Source organism: Stenella coeruleoalba (genome assembly GCF_951394435.1).
Source record: "Stenella coeruleoalba genome assembly, chromosome: 16".
Lineage (NCBI taxonomy): Eukaryota > Metazoa > Chordata > Mammalia > Artiodactyla > Delphinidae > Stenella > Stenella coeruleoalba.
In genome coordinates this window covers 46186003-46213177 of record NC_137162.1, presented here as the reverse complement: position 1 = coordinate 46213177, position 27175 = coordinate 46186003, and the positions used below count along the sequence as shown (strand labels likewise).

Below are 27175 nucleotides of genomic sequence, written 5' to 3'. Positions count from 1 at the left end.
TCCAAGTGCTAAGTGGCAGATCTACAATTTGAAGCCCAGTGGCTTGGCTGGGTACCATAATCCAAATTGTCTGAGAGTAATAATAACAGCCACCCCCAAGCATCATCAGGAAATTTAACGGAGATGCATGCAAAATACTAAGCACAGTGCGTGGCACGCAGCAATCAATCCCTCGGTGAACATTAGCTAGTGTTATTATCTCCACCATCCTCAGGTTGGGAGGCAGCTTGTGATTCACCTGCTCTGAGTGCCTTCTTAGAGGCGGGTGTGGAATTCTTTAAGCCTTAGAGACCAAGATCGCATTTGCAGGACAGCCTCAGGGCAGTCAGGCAGCCTGGGCCCAAGGTGTTCCCAGAGGTCAGTGAAGTCCTGCTGCTCTTTACTCAGTGCAGCTAAACCTCTTCCCCCTCTCTCCTAGAAGATAATTCCTGGCTTTAAAAAAAAAAAGGGCTTGTCTAGACCTCCCTCCTATTCCCCTGGGCATCCTCTCCTCCTTGCCTGTCAGCAGACTGGCCCAGGAGAGAGCCTCGGTCTCCAGGCTCACCCCACCTCCGAATTTTCATTCTCCTTTAACTGGGTTTCTTTCTTTCTTTTTAATCTAGTTGGTTTTTTAATTGCACATATCAGCAGCCACTGAATAATGATTTTATCTATATTCTAAATTTAGGGCAGTTAAATGCAAAGCAAAATGCAGACACTTTCTGGCATCTTAATTGAATGAAGGTCACAGCTATAACAACATTTAATTGAGCTATTTTTCATTATCATATTTTAATGACTTTGCACTGACAGTTCGCCTGCTTCTGAGGCAAGAGCATGATGGAGTCGTTTATTTCCCTATTTAGTTATTGTTTGACAACATCAGCTTCGATTAAGACCCTGCTTTATAGAACATTAATCATATTTGAATGAGCAAGGGGTATAAATGTAAACACATCTCCCTTCCCGCCACCAAAGCCGTGTCCCCACATGGAGTCTCACTAAACAAATGCTTCACAGCCATTGTCTGTTTGCATAATAGCCAACAATAGCCCGAACAACAAGTCCCAGCTTTAATTGTCACCACCCCTATCTCACCCTTGCACCTTTCAGGGAGAAGTTATGATCTTCCACTTCTGAATGCTCAGTAATTGTGCCATTTATCTCAATTTGCAGTTCAGTCTTTACGCAGCTATTGGCAAGCTGGCATTAAAAAAAGAAAGGATGAACGGCGTCCTGGCCAAAGGAGATTTTCATTTCCAAATAATAATCAGTTTAATTTGCCCGCATATGACCAATGATTCATGTTCAGATTTAATAATCAGGATCACATAATCTGATTATAGGGGAAATAATTTGTTTACAACCCCCAATTTACTGTTCAGAATTCCATTATCTCTCTTCAGCCATAGGTTTTTAAGAGATACTAACATGACCCAGGGGAACCGAAAGCAAACTATTATATTTCCTACAATTAGATCTTTGCATAGTCTTAACCCCAAGCCCCTACATAAAAAAGAACAGAAACAGCATGGAGGAAACCCCATAAATAAAATGAATATATAATTGTGCTCAAAGAATAGCTCGCCCGGAGAGGCGCTGCTGCGAATCTGTTCCTCCTGCGTTCGGGCACATCTGCTGGGCTCGACGGGTTTGTGCACTTAAACGTAATCACCGTGTAGCTTCTAAAAAGAAATCCTGCCTAGAGACAGTCACCACGGGCCACGCTCGGCTCTGAGGCAGCCCTTTTGCTGCTGCCGTTTAAAGATTTTTAAATTGCCCATGTTCTTCGGACCACTTCGCTGAAAGGGTCCGCGTGCTGGGGAAAAGTTGGACATGATGCAATTTCTGGAAAGCAGATCCTACTCTGTTCCCATACGAAAACACAATTCTCTGCCATTGACCGGCCTTACCCCAGAGTGGTCAGAGCTGCTTTGAGAATAGCATCTCAGCTCTTTTTTTTTTTTTTTTTTTCCAAAGCAAGGAAATGGATGTGCATTGATGTAATTTAGTACCTTAGAGACGCGGACAAATTAGTGTAGAACATTATCACTAGTTAATTATGAATGACCGATTAATCAACCTAATCTAATATTCCACATTATGTTGATGTTATTAAAGTGCATCATGAAAATGACAGATAGTCTTCATTTGCTTTCTTTGGCCAAATGTGCACTCTGCAGTCATGATGTCAAAAAAAAAAAAAAAGTTTGCCAGTTTTAATATCAGAGAGTTAAATAATTAAAAAGAAGGTTTACCTGCACTCTGGCTTCTGTGAGGTTGATTTTCATGGCTAGCTCTTCTCTGGTGAAGACATCAGGGTAGTGTGTTTGGGCAAAAACTGCCTCCAGAGCTTCCAGCTGGTAAAAGGAAAAAAAAAATATTTACTGGTGAGAGGATGTGGCTAGGTGAGAGGAAGCAGATGCATATTTCAAATTTGCTATGTGTGGTGAGGAAGTAGTTTCACAGATCAAGTAAGGGAAGAGAGGGAGAAAAATGCTCTTTGGAAAGATCCCACAGAATTAAAATTTCAACCGCGGAAGACTTGGGAGCTAAGACTTACTAACAACCTCAGTGCTACCCCAAGAGGTGGAAATAAGAGAGGCGCAAACATCTGAATGCATTTACTTTTAAAGTGCAACCCACGCAGCTTTCACTATAGAGCTTGGAAGAACAGAATCAACTTGCAGAAGCCCTCGCTCGGTCAGTCCCACAGAAACTGCCTAGGGTTTCTGCTCCAGTGTGCTCTGGGAGACAAACGGATCTAAGGGAAGGAGCCGCGGCCCTGGAAAGACAATATCAAGGTTCCAGTTGTAGCCCTTCCACTTATGGACGACAATACCTTCTACAAATCAGTCAACCTCTTGGGCCCCGGTTTTCTCATTTATCTACTGGGGATGAGAACACTTGACCTGCCTTCCTCAGAAGGTTATTTCCAAGTTGAAATGATGTTGCTGTATTGCTGATGTGGAAATGTTCCCCAAACTATCAACTTGAGACAAAAGGGCGCCATCCTCATTGCCTCTTCACTGACTATCTGGGATCATAACGTCACAGTCCTCTGCCCTCTCCCCAGACAGATTCCTTGACACATGAATTGTTCAAGAAAACAGAAAGATCCAGTTAACATGATCCATTGGCTTTATTTTAAAAGACAAAGAAGAGCTGCTCAAACTCTGATTAATTTGGAGGCAGGAAGTGGATGGCTCTCAGAAGGGGAACATCATTACCTGCTGAAGAGTGAACGTGGTCCGGTTCCGGCGCTGTTTTCTCCGCAGAAACCCATCATCGAAATCTCCTGTAGAGTGGTTGCCAAAGGGTGCAGTGCCTGCAGGGAGCAAGCTGGATCAGCCTGAGCACAGGGCCCCCAGTCTTCACACTGAGCCCCTGCCATGCACACTCACTCAGTGACGCATCCCACCCAGACGGAGCCCTGTCTGTCCTAAAGCATCTTTCTCTGCTCCTGTAATTAAGGCTCCCTCTTTTTCACTCTCTCATGCTTTCTCTCTCTCCCAGTAATCTCTGACTTTAGGCCTAACTATGCCTATTTCATAGGGTGAGTGGAGACCTTACTCCCCTAGACAGCCAAGTCCACTTGTGAAATTCTAGACTCTGAGCCAGGAAGGGTCACTAACTTGAGACGGAGCCTTCATCGGCCCTCTGGCTCCCAGCTGCCTGCACCTCTGTCCAATGTGCCTTCAGCTCATCCCTTCTACCTCTGGTCCTTTAACAAAAGCCTCTACGTTTCCCTTTTGCTCACTTGTTATTTTACTTTCCCTTGTTTCTACAACAATAAGAATTAAAGGCTGGGGCTAGGGGAGGAATGAAATCACCAAGAGCTTTTCCCAGCACTTTTCTCCTAGAACTTCAGGACACGAGGAGGTAGGAAGTTTATAAATGAATATTAATACTGTTGGTCACAGCTCATCAGCACTCTAGTGGATCTGTTGTATAGATGTCAATTAACAAGGAATCTGCACCAATAGCGACTGTCCTGAATTCCAAGCAGACTTAAACAGGAGCCTCTGGCCAGGCTTATAAAGGACCCACTACTCCCACTTCTGTGAAAAGAAAAGGCATCCACAGTCCTCCCTGCCAGCCTCCAAAGCTCGGATTAAGCCACAGCAGAGTTTTGCCCCAAATGTGCATTCAGGTCATTTTCCAAATGTGCACCATTGACTTGACAGTCCACCATTTACTTGGCTTCTTAGGAAAACAAATGAGCAAGTTCCCATTAGCCAGTGAACGCTGTACCTGCCATGGGCTCCGGTCTCAGAATCATTGCATGTTTGCCATTAGGAGCTGGCTAGTGACACTGCCCAGGCACCATCCCTCCGAAGGACCTCAGTCCCAAAGAAGCAAGGTCCTTCGGCTTTTTAAAATTCTATCTGCTAAACGGAGTCCCTCCTACTTATTATTCAACTCCCCAGTGCACATCCTTGGTCACAAGACCTCCACTCTCTGGTGAAAACTTCTCCCTCCACCATCCCATCCAAATTGCTTTCTTCCTCAAAATCCTAGTTACAAATATTTCTCTCCAGCTCATTGGGAACTTCAAAGGGACAGCGTCAAAGTGGTCTTATTTCCATTATTTTGCGGGAAACCAAACAGTTTCCTTTTAAAACAAAGCACTTGACTGGTGAGGATGAAATGCGAGCTCTGAGGCCCTCAAATCACAATCAGCCTCACAAACTTCTACCTGCTTGTCCCAAATTGTTTCACAAAGTGTACATATAGTATCTTTAAGTGAAACACTGCATGTCAAACTGGATCCTAAAAAAAGCTGACAGTTCATCAAATTAATAAGAACAACGATTGACAACCTAATAGAAAAGAGGAAATGATGAGAACAGGCTTCTTACTTAAGAATAAATAGAATGGTTGATAATGTTATGAAAATGTTAAACCTTGCAATAATTAGACAAAACATTTTGCCAAAACAATAAGCTGCACAATTATACCCAGTACAGTTAAAAGCATAATGAATTGTACACACTATTCACCATTTGTAGGAGCATGAATTTGTGCAGCCTTATTAGAGGGTAATTTGACAATATCCATCAAAAATGTTAAGTGCACATACAGGTATGTAGTCTATGAATATACTTTAAAAATGTGCCAAAATGGAGCGAGAATATTGTTCCTGGTAACATGGTAACAGGAAAAAAAAAAAGGAAACAACCTAAGTGCACAATTGTAGGCACCTTCTGAACAATATATAATGGAATACTACACAGCTATTTAAAAGAAACCAGTCAGGCTTCCCTGGTGGTGCAGTGGTTGAGCATCTGCCTGCCAATGCAGGGGATACGGGTTCGAGCCCTGGTCTAGGAAGATCTCACATGCCGCGGAGCAACTGGGCCCATGAGCCACAGCTACTGAGCCTGCGCGTCTGGAGCCTGTGCTCCGCAACAAGAGAGGCCGCGACAGTGAGAGGCCCACGCACTGCGATGAAGAGTGGCCCCTGCTCGCCGCAACTAGAGAAAGCCCACGCACAGCAACGAAGACCCAACAAAGCCAAAAAAAATAAATAAATAAATTTATTAAAAAAAAAAAGAAAGAAAGAAAAAGAATCTGCCTGCCAGTGCAGGGGACATGGGTTCGATCCCTGGCCCGGGAAGATCCCACATGCCGTGGAGCAACTAAGCCCACGTGTCACAACTACTGAGCCCGTGCACCAGGCTCCACAACAAAAGAAGCCACCACAAGGAGAAGTCCGCGCACCACAACGAAGAGTAGCCCCCACTCACCACAACTAGAGAAAGCCCACGCACAGCAACGAAGACCCAACAAAGCCAAAAATAAAAACAAATAAGTAAATAAATTTATTTTAAAAATAAATTTAAAAAATAATAAAAGAAGCCAGTAGATCTGCATACATTGACACGGAAAAATCGCCAAAATCTGTATTATAAAGTGAAAAAAGGCAAGTCCTGAATGATGTGCCAGTGTGATCTCAGCACAAATAAGGCATAACATATAAAGGAAAAATACATAAATGAGGGTAAACGCAGGTGAGAGCATGTTTTTCTTGAAGGAATCACAAGAAACCAACAATAGGGAGTATCTTTAGAAAAAGAGGTAGAGAAGGAGGATTTCACTTTTCAGTGTGTAAGTTTCTGTTCTATTTGAATTTCCTAAGCAGGTAGATGTAATACTTTCTAGTTTAATATCAGCAAAATTATCTGAGAAGGGAGATTATGAGCCATGCTTTGCTTTCTCTTATATGCCTCTCTAGATTAATAAAAAATTACAATTAAAAAGATGATAGGCAATAATGAGAAGTCAGATTCCAAGGAACTGTCCTCAGCCTTTCCATCGTCAGCAGGCCACCTCCCCCCACAGCAATACTAAACTAAAATAAAACACCCGTTTCTGTAAAACTGCCTTTGAAACACATCTGCAGAGGAATAAAAAAGTTCTTAAAGACCCATCTCCTTTTCTTCTGGTCACAGCAATCAGAATAAGCGTTGAGGCGGGATGTGCCCCAGGTGTGGGAAGGAAAGGTGAGCTAAGCTGAGCTGAGGACAGCAAGCAGCTCTGTGTGCTGGGGCCACGACAGGCTGGCCAGGGCTCTCCCCAGGTGACTTCTGCAACCCACCCTGCAGACTGGGCTTTCCCCTTCAGTCACCCACGCAGCCCACCCTCTGCTAAACGCCCACACCTCAACCTTCCCACTTTAACTGGAAGGGTGGGCTGCCGAGTATCCATCAGTCCAAACCTGAGGTTCAGGGATGCAGAAAAGGCGTGTCCACTGCACAAGCAGAGGATCTCCCCGCAGTCCTAGGTGTCAGGGGGTGAACCTCTCAGACCTTGATAAAGCCCATCTGCATGGGTCATTGGAAGTAAAAGGAGGTGAAATGCAGCCAAGTGTCTGGCCTTCCCTTCTTAGGAATGCGGATTGGGCTGGCAGGGCTTGAACCCTGGTGTTCATTAGCCTCCTTTAGAAAATGCTACTGAACTTTTAAAAGCTTCCATGCGAAAAACAAAACAAACTTTCTGAAATCCCTGTGTACGCTGGCCAGCTGAGGCCGGCTACTGCTCAAGGTAACCGGGGCAAGGTGAGGGAGCATGCTCTGATGTTTCAGGTCCCGCCAGTGTCTCACCACCTTTTGCCCTGCCCCGTGCCTTTCTCGATTTCTTCCCCTCCAAAATTCACTCACTGCCCACCCCCACCCCCAAAGGAGTAGGTTGCCAAAGCCAAGTCCTGGTTCTGCTCCCAGTTATAGAAGTCCTAGCAGCCCATGGCTCAGACTACTGGTCTGAGGAAGGCGCTGTTAAAGGGCCAGAGTGTGTGGCTTTGCATTTGCCTGGTACATAGAAATCCCCTTCTTGTATGGACGGCCCACCCCCGGGGAGCCCCCAAGACCAGGAATCCAAGCTATTTCCTTCTCACCAACCTACCCCCGCCTAACAGCCCAGTGCAGAGACCACACCAAGGATCCTGAAGCGAAATTTCTTCTAAGAACCGGAGACCCTCAAAGACCCAAACCCTGGTCATGGGCTGGCCCTGGGAGTGGGAAGTGGTTAGCGTCTGAGGTCAGAAACCCAGTGAGTCACAGAGGAGCAGCCATGCCAGGGCACTTCTGGCAGTGGTGAGCAGGGCCACCCTGCTCCTGAGGGCCACATTGGCCTGGCCAAGCAAGATGGCCTTGGGCAGGGAGTGAGAGCAGCCTGGCAGCGGGGGGTCCTGCTCACGTCCGGCCCAGGACCCTGCGGGTCACCTAGTCCACTGCGGCGGCTTATCAGGATGTTTGCAAAACACCGTGAAAGATTGATGCGGCCCCCTGGGCAGGGGAGCCCAGATTAGAGGCGTGACACCAGCATCTGTGCTGGGAGGATCCGCCGGTCCTGGCAGCGCTCATAGCCCGGGGGCCAACCCGCCCAGGCCCGGTGGGGGGGTGGGGGGAGGTAGGAGGCAGGTGGCAATGGGGTGGAAGGCTGGAGCCGGATGTGGGGAGAGGGCCAAAGGCGCCTCTACCCACCTCCGGCGGCTGCGCCCCTCGCTGAGCAGGGACCCAACCACCAACCAGCCCCAGCTGCTGCTATGGCCCTTTCTGGCCGGCGCCGGCCTTTTGGAGCAGCTCCTGGCTCGGCGCTTACTCACCCTCTAGCTGTGGCGGACAGTGGAAATAAAACATCGCCGACGGCCGGATCGACCTGACGGCCAGGACTCGGGAGGGTGACTGCGGGACCGACAAGGCACGCGTAGATCTGGCCTGGCTGCAAAGCAAACAGCGACAGAGCCTGAGTCTCCCTCTGCCTTCGCCCCCGCCCGGCCCTGGAGTGCCCCGGGCGCTCCTTTCATGGAAAACCCCCTCCCAATGCCTTCAGCCCACTCTGGGTACTGGAGGGGAGGTGGCAGCGCCGTCGCAAGCCGGAGACCCCGTGGGACAGCCCTTCCGTTCGGGTCCACCACCCGGACAGACGTCCCCCCACCTCGGCCCCAACACCAAGCCCACGCAGTCTGGTTCCCGGCTCTCAGGGGTCCCCGCCACAATCCCTGCACCCAGGACAACGCAGCCGAGTCCGGCGAGCGCGCCAGGCCATCTGCGCGAAAGGCAGCCCCCACCAGGAAGGCGGCCGAGCCCCAAGGCCAGGCGCGCAGGGCTCGGTGTGTGGGTCGGGAGCCGCGCGTACCTCGGCGGGCGGCGGGCGAGGAAGGCCGGAGCGTGACCGCCTCTGGTCCGCTCGCCGGGCTCGACTGGATACGGGCGGGGCTCCGCGCGGCTGGCGCCCGCAGGACCAGAAAAGTGACTCGGGAAGTGGCCAGATGTCTTGCTATCTGTCTACAGCGCGCGCCGCCGCTCAGCACTCGCCTTTATAATCTCACGCGTAATTGGCCTTAATCTGATTATTTCCAGCGCTGTCTACAGCGAGTAACTTGGATAGGTCTACTGGGCCTTACAAATGGCCCACGTGGTGTAAAAAAAAAAAAAAAAAAAAAAATCCGTCATTTCTCAGCAAACATCAGGAATGTTTTTCCTCTTTTCTTTTAAAAGAAGGTTGAAACAATCACCACTACCACCATCCGCCAAAAAGCATTATTTTCTGAACACTCCACCCCACCCCCACCCCAAGTTCCCTCTGACTCAAACCTTCTTTCTCGGGGAGAGCTTGGTTTTAAGCTCCCCTTGTCAGGCCTGGTGACTCCTGGTCTGCAGATGACAAAGCGCTGATAATTGTCGCCACCGGATGGGTTTTGGGGGGACTCTTTGCACACGGCTTCCCTTTCCAAGCGACCGTACAAAAGGAAAGTTTGATTTTGTTCTCAGCAAGGGGTCCCAGAATTTATGTTCGCTTCTCCATGCAAATGATATGCGGTGGGACCCTTCGCAATTACTTTTAAAATGCATCCGAGGCAGAAGCTCAGCGGAGAGACCGCCCTTCCCTCTGCCTGGGTGAAAATTAAACTCTAAAGTACCGGGCTGAAATTTTCAAGTCAGGGGTGCGGGATTGGATCAAATCACATAAACTGCAAAAAAAGCAAGTCTAATGGCACATAATTGGTTCTGTAATAGCATTACACCAGGATAATAGCCCGTTACGGCCCCCTGAACTATTAAGTGCTTCCCTGGCGGAAAGCCTTTATGATATTAAAGGGGGAATATAATGATATTTTGGTTATTAAATGCGTGTAATTAATTTATGCACCACTGAAAATAAAGTTGGTATTATGACCCACTCAAGATGCATCAGAAGATGCAAGTCAGACAACTGTTGATAAGTTCTGGTGTCTGTGTTCCGTCTAGACTGCTGATTTTATTTTGGGACGATGGCTTCTTGGACAGACTACATAAATTGAATATTTTATAAACATTCTAATGCTGCGTTCAGGAGCCCTGGAGAGGCGGTGGGTCGGGTCCCTGCACCGCCTGGGATCCAGCCTTGACCTTAAAGATACATTGAGTTGGAAACAAAAGGCCTGGCAGGGCCACACGTGGACACCCGCCCCGAAAGAGGCGCATGGAGCTGGAGGGCAGATTACTGGGGCCCTGACCGGCCCGTGGACGCCCCTCCGAAAACCGCCAGGAGGAAGATGCAGCACGGCTCCTGCAGAGGCAAGTCGGGGCCGATGCACTTCAGCGGCCCCTCCTGGGCTCAGCCCGCCCAGGCGCGGAAAGTCGACCCAGTCACGCGGAAGGAACCGCTGGAAACGCCGGCTGGGTTCAGAGCGGAAAGATCCCGCTGCGCCAGCTCCGCCAGGGCCACCGACTCCGCGAGTCCAGGTGACCCGCCGGCGGGGAGCACGCATGCTGGTCTGGGCGGCGGGCGCGGTAACAGGCAGGGCCGGCGGGCCATTTCCACTTCATCCGGAAAGGGATGGAGCCCTGAGAACCGACCCTATTTCAACCCAGGCCAGGAAGCTCGGCGTGCTCTCTCTCCCTGTCTCCCTCAGAGCACCCTTGCTCTCTGGATCTCTTTTCAAGAGCCCGAGTCTCCCCTTGCGCGCTTGGGTTTGCCAAAAGCCCCCTCAAACTCCCACCTGCCCTAGGCGGCGTCCCCTCTCCTGCAAGAGCCCCGCGCGCTCCGGAGCCTAGTGCCTGTGAAGTGGGGTGAGGAAGACATCCGGGCGGGCCTGGCCAAGATGCTCCAGGGAGCACCTGAGTATCTGCACGGGAACTCAAGGCACCAGGCGCCCAGCGCCACGTTGGCCCCAGAAACCAATGAGGTCCAAACCTCAGTTTCAGCTCCGCATCCCTGACATCCGTTGAAGCAGTTTCTTGGCAAGGCCCAGAGATGTCCCCGGGGCTGGACAGGCTTGTTCTGGGTCGGCGGGCAGCGCGCTCCCAGAGCCTCCCGGTCAGTCAGGACCCTGGACAGCGGCACCTGTTCCTCCTGGGCTGCAGAGGGAAGAGACCAGTCACAAGGGCCGCTCTGTGGCCCTGCGCTGCGCCGCGGCCGGACGCGCCCCGCCGGATTCTGGGTGTTGGGGGCCCGATCCCAATCCTCTCCTGGTCCAAACCTGAGCAAGTTGGGACGCGCGCTCAGTGCTCGCAGCAGGGACCAAACTCTCGGCTCCGCAGACCCACGCCCCGCTCCTGCCCCGCGGCTACGGCCGGGAATCTTCCCGCGGCCGGTCGCCGCCTGGTCCCGGCTTTCCCAGCGTCACCGACGCGAGCCTGGTTGTCTCCCTGATGGGACACTTAGTCAGGCTCCCGCAAAACACCCACCTGGCGCGGGGCTCAGAGCCAGCGGGACCCTCGGCCTCGTCTCCCCCGAAGTTCCTCTCCCCCAGCAGGGAGGCCGGGCTCGTTCCTGTTGGCAAAACAGTGAATTAACAACAAACCAAGCAATCGCAGAGAGGAAAGGCTACAGCAAACTTTGATGACAACGCTGGCCCCTTTTTTTCCTCGGATTGTCTCTGACACTCGGGGCCGGAGAGAGGCGGCTAACGTGTATGTATTCGCTACCATCTCCCTCCCCTCTAAAAAAGAGCGTTCGTTGGCAACGAAAATGTTGTTTTTCCTTAATTCTTGTGCAATAAAATGTATTTTCCAATTAACCAAATTCACCGATCTGTCCTGCTTGGACACTCTGATAATTTACAACCTAAAAGTGTACTTTCTTTATCTAAAGACCAAGGTGACTGCTTTTAATTTTCTCTAACCTCTTTACACTTGATGTTCACCAGACTCATAATGTTAATTGGCTTCATATACGGATCATCAGTTTAATGAAGAAATAAATCCTGTGTTGCTTTATGTTTTAACAGTGATTGCTTTAATGAGGAATGTGACGTGTTCCAAAATCAAAGCTGCAGGAGACATTAGAGGGGGCTTCTATTAGGACGGAAATGCTTATTTAAAGTTAAAACCACGGGTCATATCTCAACAGATTCTCACACCACTGCCCTCCCTACCCCCATCTGGGTTGCTGCTTCCAGCCTCTGGAAGGAGACAATTCTGTGGTTGGCCCTCAAAGGCTCCTTCTCTCCGTATTTCATGCACAGCAGCCACAGTCTCCATTCCCTCTAACAATCACTTTCTGGTTACTAAACAGGCATGCTACGCTACCTCCTGTCCAGCAGAGCAGAGAAGCTGGAACAGAATGGGAAGTTCAACTTTCAAGGTTGTTCACTTTAAAAAAAATAATAAAACCAAGTGGGAAGAGAGTAACACACACCCTAATGTTTGTGTGCGGAGGTTGCAGAGAGGCTCCCCCGTGCAGCGCATCCCTACCCCTGAAAACCCAAGCCTCCGCTCTTAGACAGACAGCTCCGGCTTGGGCCAAGTGCGCTGCTGCTGACCCAGGCTCTGGCCCCTGAGAATGTCTGCAGGGGATGCACTGGGCTCCCATCTGGGTGATGGTAGCTTTCCATCTCTGTATCAATTAATGAGAGTAAATCTGCTTTCTCTAATGGGTGTTTGATTTTTCTAATCTGAAGCTTGTTCTATGAAGGGAGAACTGTCATCTCAAAAACACTGAGAGCAGCAAGAAAATGCTGGAAATCGGAGCACCTATACCTGGAAGCCCTAAATTGTCTTTCAGTTGAATTATGAGTTATTTTTAATTGATTCCTGAAAAGAATCCCAAATCCTTAGAAAATGTAGGGAGCTGAGGCTCCAGGTCAGTGTCTCAAACACCACACATGGTATTTATTTCCTACCATTTGCTCTGTTTTAGGAAAACGGAGAAACATTTGGAAACACCACTGTCAACATCTTCTGAGCCTGAATGCATGAACATATGTTGGATTTGACATCTCAACTGTGCTCAGAAGAGATTTTTTCCAACCTCCCTTTTAAAACTTTCTTTAGCAGAAACAGTTTTAGTAAATACGGTTTAAAACCATAACAAAGGGCTAAAGCAGATAAAATACTTACATTTTCAGGGAGAAAAAAAACACACTGAATTCCTAATTATGTGTGGGTTTTTTGGTTTTTTTTTTTTGCGGTACGCGGGCCTCTCACTGCTATGGCCTCTCCCGTTGCAGAGCACTGGCTCCGGACGCGCAGGCTAAGCGGCCATGGCTCACGGGCCCAGCCGCCCCGCGGCATGTGGGATCTTCCCGGACCGGGGCACGAACCCGCGTCCCCTGCATCGGCAGGCGGACTCTCAACCACTGCGCCACCAGGGAAGCCCCCTAATTATGTGTTTTTAAAGTGTCTGGTTGTTTTGTAATATTGTTTCGTTATTAAATTTTACAAAGCCTCTCTGGTGTAACACTCAGCGGCCACACAGCTCTCCCAAGACAGAAGGTGCAGCATGTGCATGTTCAGTGTGGACCCCACACATCCTCTATTTGTCTGCAAATCTATTGTCATTTTGTAGTTTTGGAAATTGCCAAGAAAGTTTGCAATTGCTAAACACAATGGAATATGTGAGGGAAAAAAAAAGCAGCCAATTGAAATTCCAGATGAACAGGGGACGATGAACAGAGGAAAAAAAAAATATATATATATATATAGCAAGGGATAAATATGCATTTTATCTTGGAAATTTCCTATCATTCATTAGTTTTACTGTCATGTAAAAGTAATAGCAGCTACTTAAATACAAGCCAACTTCTAATAATCTCACCTGCAGTGGCCACAGGACAAAGTGTATTCTCACGTGGCTCTCAGGGAATCTCAAAGCTGGCTCCAGTCTGCCTAACCTTCACTAGGTAAGAAAGCATTACACCTGAGGCAGGCCCGCTTCCTGAAGAGTCTGTGCCTACTTGCCTTCACGCAAGCAGGCTCCAGCCCTCATGAGCAGGTCACGTACTCCTTCAGGACCCCCGTGACTTTCTCTGTGAAAGGGGGATTAAAATGCTTACATCGGGGCTTCCCTGGGGGCGCAGTGGTTGAGAGTCCGCCTGCCGATGCAGGGGACACGGGTTCGTGCCCCGGTCCGGGAAGATCCCACATGCCGCGGAGCGGCTGGGCCCGTGAGACATGGCCGCTGAGCCTGCGCATCCGGCGCCTGTGCTCCGCAGCGGGAGAGGCCACAACAGTGAGAGGCTCGCGTACCGCAAAAACAAACAAACAAACAAAACAAAACAAAAATGCTTACATCAAGTGCTGGAGGGCAGATTAAAAACAGTGCTAGAGGGTTTAGGGCAGAGAAAACATTCTGTATGTTACAGTGGTGGATACATGTTCATTATAATTTTGTTAAAATCCATAGACGGTACAACACCAAGGATGAACCCTGATGTAGACTCTGGGCTCCGGCTGACTAGGATGTGTCAATGTAGATTCATTGACTGTAACATCTGATGGGGGATGTTGGTAATGGGGAGACTGTGCATCAAAAACTGCTCTGAAAAATAATAGTCTATTTTCTTTTAATTAAGGGGGAGGTGGGGAACTGAAAACAATGCCCAGCACCTAACAACCAGTCATTAGCTACAACTGTTCTCCTACCATTATTGTTATTATTATCTTGTCACTACTATGGCCCACTAGGGGGCCACATTCCTGGAGAGATGCTACCCTGAGCTGCTTTGGGTACTTACAAGATGGCATCTGCCTCTGCTGGCTGTCTCCAAGATGAGCCCACCTTGGGCCAAAACAGTACCACCATGGGGAGAGCTCCTCTGTGGCTCTCCCTCCTACTCGTTTGCCAGTCTGCCATGCTTGTTTCCTTACATTTTTCTCTTCATGCTTCACTGCTTGGTTTGTTGAGTTTTACACAGCATACAAGTATTTGACTAGAAAACCTAAACCAAGGGCCTTTAAGCTGTATCAGGGGTATTTTATTTGGCCAACAGAAGTTTTTTAAAAATTCAAATTGAGTGCCTTTAGACTGGGCATGTCAACTCTACTTAGCCATAGGCCCCACTATTCTGCACTCCTTTCCTCCAGGTCACCTCTCACATCTGTGTGACACACTTGGTTCCTGCAGACGTCTGACTTTCCTACCCCTGACATAAATTCTCTGTGAGTCTAGCGTAATTTCCCAACTGATAATGCCTTCTTATCAAATGTTAGGATGGGAAAGGGCTGTATTGACGGAAACTAAGTCCGCAGCCCCTGGAGTTTCAGAGTCTAGCTCAGTCCACTTCTATAAACACTTATCTAGCACCTGCTCTGTGCTAGGCACAGGAGATACAGAACTGATTTCTTGGCCTTGGGAGCCAGCCACTAGAGATTCTGGCTAGGAAATGAGATGGGGTGGCAGGGAGAAGGGAAACTGACACCATCTGGCCAGTTTGGCACTGGATTCACTGGGTCTTCCCTCCTCTGTCCTAGAGAGATCTTTGGAAGGGCAGCTCTCAGAATACATCCCACCCCCAGCTGAAGGAGGGGCTCCCATACTCCTGCATCCTTATGCGGCTTCAAATGGAGAAGCGGCCTCTCTCCCCAGAGGCCACGGACCCAGTCTCCCCTCGGTCCCCAGTGTTCAGGCCATCACACCAGAATCCAAGAGACTCGACAAGGCTCGACAACAGCCTTCAGCCTCCTGCTTTCCAGTTTCAGCTACAGTGAAAAATCTCAGGGAGCTGGACCACAGTCTGGGATATATCCTACAGGTGCACCCGCAGGATTCTGTTTCTAAGATCCCAACATCCAGGACTACTCTGCGGGATTTCCTGGAGTCACTGACTTGGAGCGAAATCATTTTAGGAACATTTAGTTGTTAACTCCAGCCGGCTATTATTAAAGACGTCATAATAAGTTGCCAATAAGAAAAAGGAGCCAATCCAAGGAAATCTCAAATAGGATCCAGCCAAAAATAGAAGAAAGATCTGTCTCCAGACCTAAATTATCTCACCAGTAAACCTTTAGGACAAATAACTTTCAAGGTCAGCTCTTTGGTGTAAAGCAGTTGTCCGTAAGAATAAAATAGCAGAGGTGCAGAATGTTAAGAGGAGGAGTGAGGAGATGGCAACTGGAGGAACTGGTTATCAACAGAAGCAAGACTGGAATCCAGCCCCCAGCCCCAAGCCCAGTGCTCTTGGCTGTGCCCTCTGTAATGAGACGTGTTTCTCCTGAAACAAAACACACAGTCGTTTGCCCATGCTAAATGTTTAGTAAATGTGCAGAATTTAATTGAAGTGACTATTAAAGAAATGAAATAGGTTTACAACGTGAATATTAGTGAGCGCAAGGAAAGCCTCCTAATTTTTAATAGACTTGAATTCTGTAAACATCTACGGTGGGAGGGAGGGAGGTTTGCGATCAAGCAGACTTTGGGTTAACTTTGGCTTCTTAAACCCCCCTTTCCTTGTCTGCAAAGCAGGATTGACAATGCCTGCCTTTCAGTATCTGGCCAGCCATCAGGACATCAGTGTCTTATTCTCTCTCTCTCTCTCTCTCTTTCCCTCTCTCTCGCACACACACACACACGCACGCACACACACACGCAGCGTAGGCACTCTATAACTGTGACTTCTCTGTGACGCCCTTCTCAACCGGGATCTTTAGGAACCTCCCGTTCCCTCTGATCAGCCACTCGTGTCCATGGTTGCACCCTCCCCTCCTTCTCCAGGATGCTGCCCCCAGCCCCACACCCAGTCCACAGCTCTGCTCACATTGTCTGGTTCTCCCTTCGTGACTCAGTTCACCATGGCCTTGCCCAGCATGGAGAGACCATGTGTATATGCAGCAGAAATTCTCAGCACACTCCAAGGGTACGGTCCTATTGCCTCCCTTCCCTCCTGCTGGCCTCAGCCTCACTCAAAGGCAGACTCAGAGCACATTTAAATCCCAACATAAATATTTATTGAATGACGTTGACTGGTGTCTGAGCAAGGCTGGTGCAGGCAATTCCCACCTCTCAGTCCAGTCACCAAGCAGCCCACAGTGCCCCACAGGCCAGCCTGCTGATGGGCAAGGCTCAGCTTGACTATTGATACAACTGGGGGCATCCTCCATGTACCTTTCTATCCATCCGCTTCTTCATTCATTCCCCAAATAGCTGTGGAGTACCAGTTTCATGCCAGGTGCATTCAGGAGATGCACTTGTACACAAGATCCAGGGATAGAGAAGGTAGGTGTGTCAGGAAAGCCTCTCATAACCATTATAGCAGAGCTTGCTAAAGCCCAGCCTCCAGCGACAGGCTGTACCCCTGGAGAGGACCCCTGCTGCCCAAGGCTGCCCCCCAGTCCCGCAGCCGTGTGGCCCAGAATCCCAGCCAGAGAGACTGAGCCCAGCTGCTGCAGGAGGACAGCTGAAGCAGGGATGGATGAGGCCTCAGCTTCGCCGGGGAGGTGGAGGGCCCCATCAGAGCTTCCCTGATGCCATCCTGTAGCTGCAACATTCCTCTTCTCCTCCACCTCTCATTCCTCCAACAGATGCTCACAGAGAACCATGTTTGTGCCAGCCTTATGCTGTGGGCAAGAGAAGAGAGATGTCTTTTCTTTCACTGTGCTTAAACCTTTTAATATCGTTTGTGTGATTTTTTTTTTTTTTTACTAACATTATCTCCCCAAGTAGACTAAATGCCACGAAGTTAGAGAACAGGTCAGAGTGGGTTCATCATGATATTCTTAAGCCCTTAGCCCAATGCCTGGCACCTAATAGACATGCAAGAAAGAAAGCATAAGAATAAAACGAGATCTAGGGCTCAAGTCCAAGAGGACATAGACATGAACAGAGCATTTGGCGATCAACACCTCTCCCTTCAAGTGCTGGGCCGTGTCCTTCGATGGTCCCTGGGACAAGTCAGGACAAAAATAAGTACATGAATCAAGGGCCAATCAACCAACTCGTCTCTCCTGAATCTCTTACTAAATGTTGCTGAGGGCCTTAGAACAGTACAAGAACTCACCTCCAAGATGGTCACAAGCAAATCAGACACTCCGTCCAATCTTACGGGATGAAAGCACTCTCCTGGGCTGTTTTGCCTGACTCTACTCACAAACCATTCTAGAGCCTTTTCTCTGCCCACTCCACAGCCTGCAGTATAGAACGTACATGGTGTTTCATGTCCGAAATCCCTGGTGCCCCTTTCCAGATCCTGGGTCCTGTTAGCTTTTTGAACATCATCTTCCCCATCTGCAACAGAGAAATGATTCCCATCTCAGAAGAAGTACTTTATGAAATGGTAAAAGACTCTGTAGATGTGGTGGTGGAGGTTAGCCTGCATGAGCTCCCTTTCATAAAACTAAAGAGGGGTAAGTGTGGGGAATGGGTAATAGCCCTTCCACTTTCGCATTCTCTCCTCTCTCTCTCTGTCCCTCTCCCTATGCTAAATTCTGTCCTATCCAAGGGATGCCTATCTCCTTCCCTCTCTGTTGTAACTCTCCCAAGGGTGTCTGTGTGGGCTCTGACCTCTCACCACCTTCACCCTTTTAACCAAGAAATAGTGTTTGGATGTGGGGAGGCACGAGTGAAGAATGGGGGAAGAGGAGGAGACCCCCATTTTTTACTTTCTGAAGGGGTGGCCACCTGGCTATTGCGGTGAAAATTTTTTTGTTCAATCCGAATTGATATTGGCTTTGTTTTATTTTCTTTAAAATGTGAAAACGATTGTATGGAACACAACTGATCAAGGTCCATATCCTGCCCCCTTGTAACACTGGGCACTTCACACAATGATGATTTCTATCTGACATCTGAAGGCATCTGAACTTACAAACCCTGGATAGATTTTTTTTAAGTGGTAGGTTTATGGCTGACGTTCCTTTTTTTTCTGCTCCTTGGAAAAAGTTGTCTAAAGGAAAAATAAATCAATCAATGAATTAAATGTTAAGATATTTCTAAAAAGCACATAGAGCAATGAAATTAAAAACATGCACAATCTCACAACCTAAGAGAACCATTATTAACATTTCATTATAGAGCTTACAGATATTTTACATGAATTTATTTTATGCATACATTTTAAAGAAAAAAAGTGGGATCATAACATTACCTGCTTTTGTAGTTTCTTACTCACTTAACAATATATTGTGAATGTCTTTCTATGTCATTAAATGTTCTTCCACAATATTCTCAGTGGTTCTACACATAGTTAGGGTACATGTTCAGTTGCTGTGATAGAGACACATAACAGTGGCTTAAAGAAGACAGTTCGTTTCCCTCTTGTGAGGGTGGCCACTCTGGTATGGCGGCCCTCCTTTCTCCACCATCCCTCGATGAGGCCCTGTCCACATGGCCCAAGAGGACCCCTCTCCATGTCTGCCTTACAGCCACCAGGGAGAGTAGAGAAGGAGGGTGGGTGGCACACCCTTCACTGGAGGGCATCGCCCTTCCAGCATCTGGAAGGTGCACATGTTACCTCTGCTCTCATCCCCTTGGCCAAGACTGTGGCTCCACCCAGCTGTTAGGGAGGCATCCGTGTGCCCAGATAAATATCACAGGGTCTGTTATCATTGGAGAAAGGAGAGTGGCTATTGGGAGACAGCTGTCAGTGTCTGTCACGGTGCTGTTTCATTTGGGGGACTGTTGCGGAACATTCATACAGCCGTTGTTATTCTCTTAAGATAACTTTTCAGTATTCTCTCATTGATCAAACAGTAAGCATACTGAAGATTCCCGAGAGTCATTGGTACCTCTCCCCAATTCTGTGAAAGCCCATACCCACGTGCAAATTTTTCTTTTTGGCTTCCCTTCCACTTTGAGCAACCTTCAGCTCTCCATCCTTTAACAAGGGGACCAGCCTGCATGGGTAGTAGACGTCAGTGGGCATAACCCCCAAATGAAAACCACATCAGTAACGCAAATCCCACAGGCCAGCGTCAGCCCCTTCTAGTCACGGGTGGCAACGTTGGAGCCAATCAGGGTCTCAGGGACAGTCCAGAAAGTCAGATACTGCCGGTGAGAACTCACAGACCACGGGACAAAGGTCTGGATGGAAGCCCCTGATCCCCCCAAACACACCCTTGCGAGGCTGCCTGGGGAGAGAGGTCACAGTCAGGAAATCTGAAGCCAAAGGACACTGGGGTGGGGACTGGAAGGCGGCGGAGGCAGGTCCTGGGACAGGCATGAGATCAGGGCTTTCTTTCCCAGGCTGAGGAGGAAGATAGGAGGCCAAACACCAGGGGAGTCAATACGCTATAGGCCACTGGCTGATTTCTCCCTAAGGCAGAGACATCTAGCAGGGGTCCTCAGGACTCCCTGAACCCACTCAGCTCCTCCACCACCAGGGGCTGCCACCAGCAGATGGGGCACTCTGCTTACACCCCTACAGTGGCCATACACCCCGGTTCACAGGTCAGGACTTTAGACTCCATGAAAACGGAAGCCCAGATTAACAGGAGAGCAGAGGGAGTGGGAGGAAGGCAGGAAGGGAAAACCCTAGGCAACCCCATCTTGGGGAGCAGAAAAGGGGATGGGGGAGGGCTCTCTGTGTCCCCAGTTCTCCCAGCCCAATTTCCTCAGACTGGGCTGGCAAAGTGTTACCAACCGACTATGCAACTTCTGAGATTGCTACTGTTATCCTGAGGTCCCATGGAGCCCCCAACCCAGAGTCGCCCCCAGTGATTTAAGCCGGAGCCAGAAACTGCCACCAGGTGGCACCAAACTGCAAAGACAGTAGCTGCTTCCTCTTCAGCTCAAAATCCTGTACAGACAGCTTCACGTCCACAACTGGAGCCCCGGCTGATTTATCTGTATGTTGCCTGCTCCCACCAAGACCCTGGCACAGAGTGAGGGCTCAGAATATGCGAATGTCTTCTGGTTTCAGGATGGACAGGTGGATGGAGGGAGCTGATTCCCACTGCAGGAGCTGGACGCATCTTCTCCTTCAAGTGGGCACTGCAGATGAAGATGGGGGTGCACCCCGGACCTCACACGTAGCTCCAGCTCAAGAACAGGACTTCCCAGCTGCCTCTGCCTCTGGCTCCGTCTGGGTCCACAGCCTGCAGAGAGGGTCTTTATTATACAAATTGGTGGTCTACCTCCATGCCAGGGGGTGAAGAGCAAGAGGACGCTGGGGGTGTCCTAATGGGGCATCTCACGTGGGACGATCAGAGAAGCCCCTCCTGTACCCAGTCCCCACCCCAGCCTGGCCAGCTGTCTTACCACCCTCTTGCTGGCTCTCCTCTCTGTCTGGGAAGGCTTTGTCAACTACAAATTGGCATTTTCTACTGACACGTGCCATCTACCTCTACAAGGATTAAATCATGCACCCCTGCAGCTGCTGACTTTCAACACCCCCTGAAAGGAGCTCAGGTGGAGAGCAGAAATGAGGCCCTCTGTGCTCTGGGAAAAACTGGCAGAACAGGTCTTCAGATAGTTAGATATTTTCAGGAGCCACTTTTATGAGCCCAATTCTTGTATCTCCTCATATCTAGAAAAGCACTAAAATCCTTCATGGTGACAACTGTTCCTCCTGACTAGCAGTAACCTGCATGCGACTAGCAGAAAATTTCATAAAAAATATATGCTTCATGACCCAGGAGGGCCAGACTATGCTGCCCTCTAGGTGGAGGAACTGACCCCGGGGTTGAGCACATGACCCAAATAAGACAGCCTTTTTCATTCTGAGATAGGAGACAACAAAGTGTCCAGAAGCCTGGAGTACACAGGCGCCGTCTGTGCCGCCTCATGAGAAGAACGTCCCTTAAAGTGAAGTCTTCATAGCAGACAGTAAAGTCCCAAGATGGAGACGGTCAAAGCCCGGATGGAAGTTGGTATCTGTCAATGCAATTGTACCTGAAGCAGCTGCCTCTGGGGTTTCCCAGTGATCGAGGCCAATAAATTCCCTTGCTGCTTAAGCCAGTTTGATGTAGATTTCTGTTACTGGAAATCAGGCATCTTCTAATATATGACGTTACTCAGATCCAGCTGAAGTAACCTCATCCTCTGAGATTTAAATAAAATGTATTTGTATCCCCTTCCCTTTAAAAAAAGAAAAAAGAAAAAAAAATATGTGCTTTGATTACATGTATTCACTCTTCACCAAAATCACATATATGCTGACCTTCCCCCCCTGCCTCTTTGGAGCAGTTTCTAAGAGCTATCTGGGATGCTGTCTCTGGGCTACAGTCCTCATTTTGCCTCAAATAAAACTTAACTGGCAACTCTCACGCTGCGCATTTTTTTTTAAGTTGACACCTTCAAGCCTCTGGCACTCACATCATCTCTTCCCACCTCTAAGTCATCTCTTCAAGAGAAGGCTCCCAGGGCTACCACAGCCCCACTCTCCCCACAGCCCCCAACTCTCTGCTTTAATTTCCTTTTTAGCTGTCAAAACCTTCTCGTGTGTTTTATCGGTCCCCCTCCCTGCTACCGTGCAAGCTCAGTGGAGCAACCCAGTGTCTAGAACAGCACCTGGAGCACAGCATTCTGCTGACCCAACAAACTCCAGCTCCTCCCCCAGCTGGACCAGTTTCTGGCAGCCCCTGGCCCTTCCCCCACCCCAGCTAGGACTCCCACCACCAGTGAGAGTTCATTACCCCTGAGAAGTGCATCTTTGCACGACAAAGGCAACTTCCCCTTAATTACTCTGCTGATTGTAAGTCTTGAAGTCCTAGATCTGCACCGCCACCATTGCAAACCTCATTCCCTTATGAAGTCCAAGACAAACAAATCTAATATATTTTGTTTTAATTATCGTTGTTTAATGAACCATAACGAAACTATGGTGAGGGTGCACGAAAGGAGATCATTTAGGGGAGGCACCAGTGCAGAGCTGCTGGTGAGTGAGAGTCTTACCTGCTCTCATCTGCTGTCATCCGGCTGCCTCTCTGTGCCCAGAAACCCGTCACTCACTCATCCCTCTCTGCTTCTGGCTACTCTACTCTTCATGGCGGTGCGCGGGCTTCTCATTGTGGTGGCTTCTCTTGTTGCAGAGCACGGGCTCTAGGCACGTGGGCTCAGTAGTTGTGGCTCGCGGGCTCTAGAGCGTAGGCTCAGTAGTTATGGTACACGGGCTTAGTTGCTCTGCGACATGTGGGATCTTCCCAGACTAGGGCTCGAACCCGTGTTCCCTGCATTGGCAGGTGGATTCTTAACCACTGTGCCACCGGGGAAGCCCAGCAGGCAACTTTTAAAATCATTTCTGACAGTCTAAGCCACACACAAAAAAGGCATCTTGCTTTATCTTTCTTTTTTTCATTTTTATGGGGTTAAACAGTTTACTGTACATATATTGCTTCTACTGTACTGTACTTCTTTGGGGTTTGGGGGGTGGGGGCTTGTTTATTTTCCTGTTGGAGGGTTCATGATTCCTACCGGAGGATCAATGATTTGTAAGATCTTTAAATGCAAAAAGATTTCACTCTTCTGTTTGTCATCTGTGTTGCAAATGTTTTTCTTAGTTTATTGTGTGGCAGTGGCTGTGTGTTTACCCAGGACAATCCCACCTCCTCTGGGCTTTCGCCTCGCTGAGCCAGGGCTGTCCCCCCACTGCCCTCGTGATGAGTTAGGCAGAGGCAGAGCCCTCATTGCTCAGTCGGGCGCTGGTTGTCTAGTTACCCAGAAAGGGAAACCCCTCCTCCCCAGCCCCCAGGAGGACCCCAATCTTGCCTCATCAGCCCCATCACTTCCCCTCCATCCTGCACGCCCACATCCCTGTTTTTCCAGACACTTTCCCTATTCTAGTCTTACATTTAGGATCCTGGATCCATTGAATCTTTGTTTCTGCTTAGGAGGGGACTAGAGAAGGAAAAGACAGCCCTGAAGGCTCCCTGCACGACGGCTTGTCTTCCTTGTCGTGTTCACGGAAAGCTTTCTAAACTAGGGGCCAGCCTAGGAGCAGGAAGAGTGAGCGCTGCTTTCAGCATCTGCCGTCCCTCAAGGAAGTGTTTGATGGAGGAATCTGGGGAGGCAGTGTCAGCCGCAGAGAAGGTGGGGGGACCTTGGAAACAGCCAAGGCCTCAGGCAACACTCAGCTCTGCAGAGCCACAACCAGTCACTCACAAGCTGCCCCTGACCTTCCAGAGAGCCAGGGTGCTGGGAACAAGGCACAGTTGCCCCCTCGCACAGGATTTCCCGGCTCAGCCTGACCCTGGTCCTTGGCACACAAAAACCTGGAGGGGAACAGGGGCCCGAGGGGGCTTGTCTGGTCCCCCAATACAGCCAGAGGATTATTTGTAGAAAATGAGTATTGGGGTTGCTTTCATCTATTCAGTCAACAAGCTGTTGCCAGGCTAGTGGGGCCCAGACATGCCCAGAGGCGTCCTGCTGTCAGGGCACCTCCACAGTAAAGCAGCAGAAGGCTCTGCAGATCTAAAGAATCTGTTCCCATTTTGCTCTGCAGACAGCCAGTGTTCCCATAGACTCATGCCTATGCGGTTGGGTTTTTCCTGCAAAATGATAAGCTTCTGTCTGCGATGGGGATACTGATGGTTGGGAGCTGGGGGACCCACGGGCCAGGGTCTCTGATTGCCAAGCCACTCTGCAGACCCCAGCCCCACAGAAGGTATGAGAGGAGGGCAAAACCCCAGAGCCGTGGAGGGACTGAGCTGGGGCAGGATGCGGCACTGTCAGTCCACTCCAACTCCATCACGATGGACTGATGGAAGAAACAGCCAGGACTGGAACCCGGGTCAGTGGGCTCAGGAGTCATGCCATGAGTGGAGCCTGAAGCTTCATGCTGGCTGGGCAGGCAGGACCCTGCGGGGAAAAGTGATTAGGAGAGAGGGGAGCGGCCAAGCCCAGGGAGGGCTGGGGAAGGGCTCTGAAGGCAGCTTCTACTCCATCTGGGCCAGTGGCCAGCACACCCAGGCTTTGGTCCTGCTCATTTGGGACTTTGACTATATTCTCAGTGTGCAAAGGGCTGGGACCTGACTGCTTTCATCTCTGATGCCTCCCGTGCCTGTCAGAGGGGCCCGTGACACCCAGCGCACTGTCAACCAAGCCCTCACCCACTCAGGCTGAGCGTGAAGCTGTCCTCACCATTGGGCAGGGCCGGCTAGTCCCCCAGGGGGCTCCTTGCCCCTGCTGTTGGTGTAGATGACAAGCAAGGAGTTCCCGTTCTCTTTCCTGTCCACTTTTGGTCGATCTTGCCATAGCTGTCCTTCTGCAGCGTACCCACGTTCTTTGTGGTCAGAACCAGAAAGCTCCTGGTCAAGGCCTTTTCCTGGATGCAGACAGACACCCAGAGACAGCAGGGTCCCAACAGGTAGGAATCAAACAGGATGGCCCTGCGACCGCACCACCTGGGTGCAAACCCTGGGTCTTATTAGCTGAATGGTGTTTTTCCCCCAATGGTTAGCATTTAATGGGAACTTTCTATGTGCCAGGCACTTGATATTTTGCATTATCTGAAACCAATCTTCACAGTAGCTTCAAGAAGTAGGCGCTATATTTATCCCCATTTTACATATAAAGAATCTGAGACTTAGAAATAAGATGTGTTGAGATGAGTAAATTTCTTTAATATGCACCAGTTCTCCTTAAGACAAACCAGATGAGCAAGCTATGGTTTTCTGCCTAAGCAGACCCAAGCCAGTGCATGTTCTTAATGGAAAGACAATCCCAATAAACATTTTATCTTTGAATATTAGCAATGGAAGAGACCTTAAATTTCATTCAGTGCCACAACCCACACCCCAGATTAAGAAAGTACAGATCAGCATCCTGGTCACCATCACAGACTTGAGTTACTGCAGCACCAAAGAGCCCTGCCCCACCAAATGGCCTTTTGTGCCTCAGTTTGCCCATCTGTACAATGGCAACAAGAATGGTATAAATCTCATAGGCTTGCTGAGAACATTAAGTTCCTTTGACTTGATATGAATGAGCTATTTTTCTTAGCCCAAGCCAACTTCCCCACGAGCTGGGCATTCCCAGCATTCAGTGTTTTGGGGGGACGCCAAAGTGCCCCTTGGTGCTCAAAACCAAGTCCAGTACAATGTGGTCTGGGGTTTTCCTGACTTCATTCATCTATTTCCCACCTTCTCAATGTGATACAACAAATTCAGTGCAAAATATTGACTTCATATTTTTCTATAAATCATATCACTTTGGTTACCCAAAATTTATTTTAAATAAACACTTTAAAGCACTATTATAAACCCAGTATCTTTGTGTTCCTGAGGATAGACTGAAAATAAATATGGAATACAAATGATACTCCAACAGCAATGAGCATATAACGTATTTGGTTTTTCAGTACCATTCCCCACTAAAACAGGAGTCGGGCTCGCAAATGCTATGTAAGTTTGAAATTGTTTCAGAATAAAAAGAAAGAGAGAGAGGTGTGGGGGAACACGACTCAGAGGAATGGCTGATTCCAACTCAAGAGGAGAAAAGTACACCCTGAGCCTGAACTATCTTGCTGTGCCAGGAGGGAAGGAAGTAGCCAAAAACTATGGGAACACGTCAAAAAGCTATAAGAGCTCACTCACTTAACGCAGCTCCGGGTCAAGACTGGGAATGTCTGAGCGTCAAACTAAATGATGGTACTAATGGATTATAATCTACTGAACAAAATAAAATTCCATAAGTCCATTCTTCTCTAAATAAATAAGCAGGGACAGCTCTTCCTTCCAATGAATGCCAATAATAAATATAGAAGGAATGATGAAGTTAGAAGGTCCTCTGGCAACCATCATAGTCATCATGGATCCAGGCAAATCTCATCAATGAAGGTTAAAAACAGTGGGCAAGAATTTGATGAGGAACAAGATAGCCATATAATCTCAAAAGCAGCTCCCCACAAAATACTTAACGAGCTTACAGAGGGGGGTAAAGAGTAACATAGACGCAAGGAGCCCGGGGGGAAACCCATCTTCCCCAGGTGGTCAAGGTCAGCATGACCAATATGGGGTCAGAAGCTCATCAAGCCTGCCAAGGCCGTGCCCGGAGGGGACAAGACACCACCTCTGCTAAAGATGCTTCACCAAACCCTCATTGTAAGCAAACACCCCACAGACCCAAACTGAGAGACATTCTGCAATGTCCAAATTGTGAGGGTCATGAAAGCCAAAGAAAGATGGGACTACTCCACTTAAAGGAGACTAAAAGAATGGATGACCAAAGGCAGTGTGTGGTCTTGGACAGGCGGGTGGCAGGAGCTGCAGAGGACAGAGTGGGGCAGCTGATAAAATCCAAATATGGCCTTCATATCAGATCATAGTATTGCATCAAAGTTAAATTTCTTGCCTTTGATAACTGTACTGTGGGTATCTAAGAGATTGTCCTTGTTCTTAGGAAAAGCACACTGAAATATTTAGGGGTAAAGGGGCATGTATACAACTTACATTCAAATGTTCAGGAAAAAGTGTGTGTGTGTGTGTGTGCGTGTGCACAAGCAAATGGGGCAAAAATGTAAACAGTTGGTGAATCTAGGTCAAGGGAGTTCTCTGACATTCTCATAACTTTTCTGTAATGTTGAAATTATTTCAAAACAGCAAGATTTTTAAATTAAGGG

The 27175-nt window shown here is 48.9% G+C and overlaps 1 protein-coding gene across 1 annotated transcript in view; it reads right to left on the bottom strand.

Moving 5' to 3' along the window:
• The window catches only part of DRGX (dorsal root ganglia homeobox), a gene marked incomplete at both ends in the record, with an annotated part of 30717 nt that extends 22597 nt beyond the window's left edge, over positions 1–8120 (bottom strand). The window contains 3 exons of the mRNA XM_079899720.1: positions 2238–2339; positions 3210–3307; positions 8087–8120. Coding sequence (XP_079755846.1) covers positions 2238–2339; positions 3210–3307; positions 8087–8120 — 234 coding nt within the window. The remainder of the gene's footprint in view (positions 1–2237; positions 2340–3209; positions 3308–8086) is intronic.
• Positions 8121–27175: the final 19055 nt, after the last annotated feature.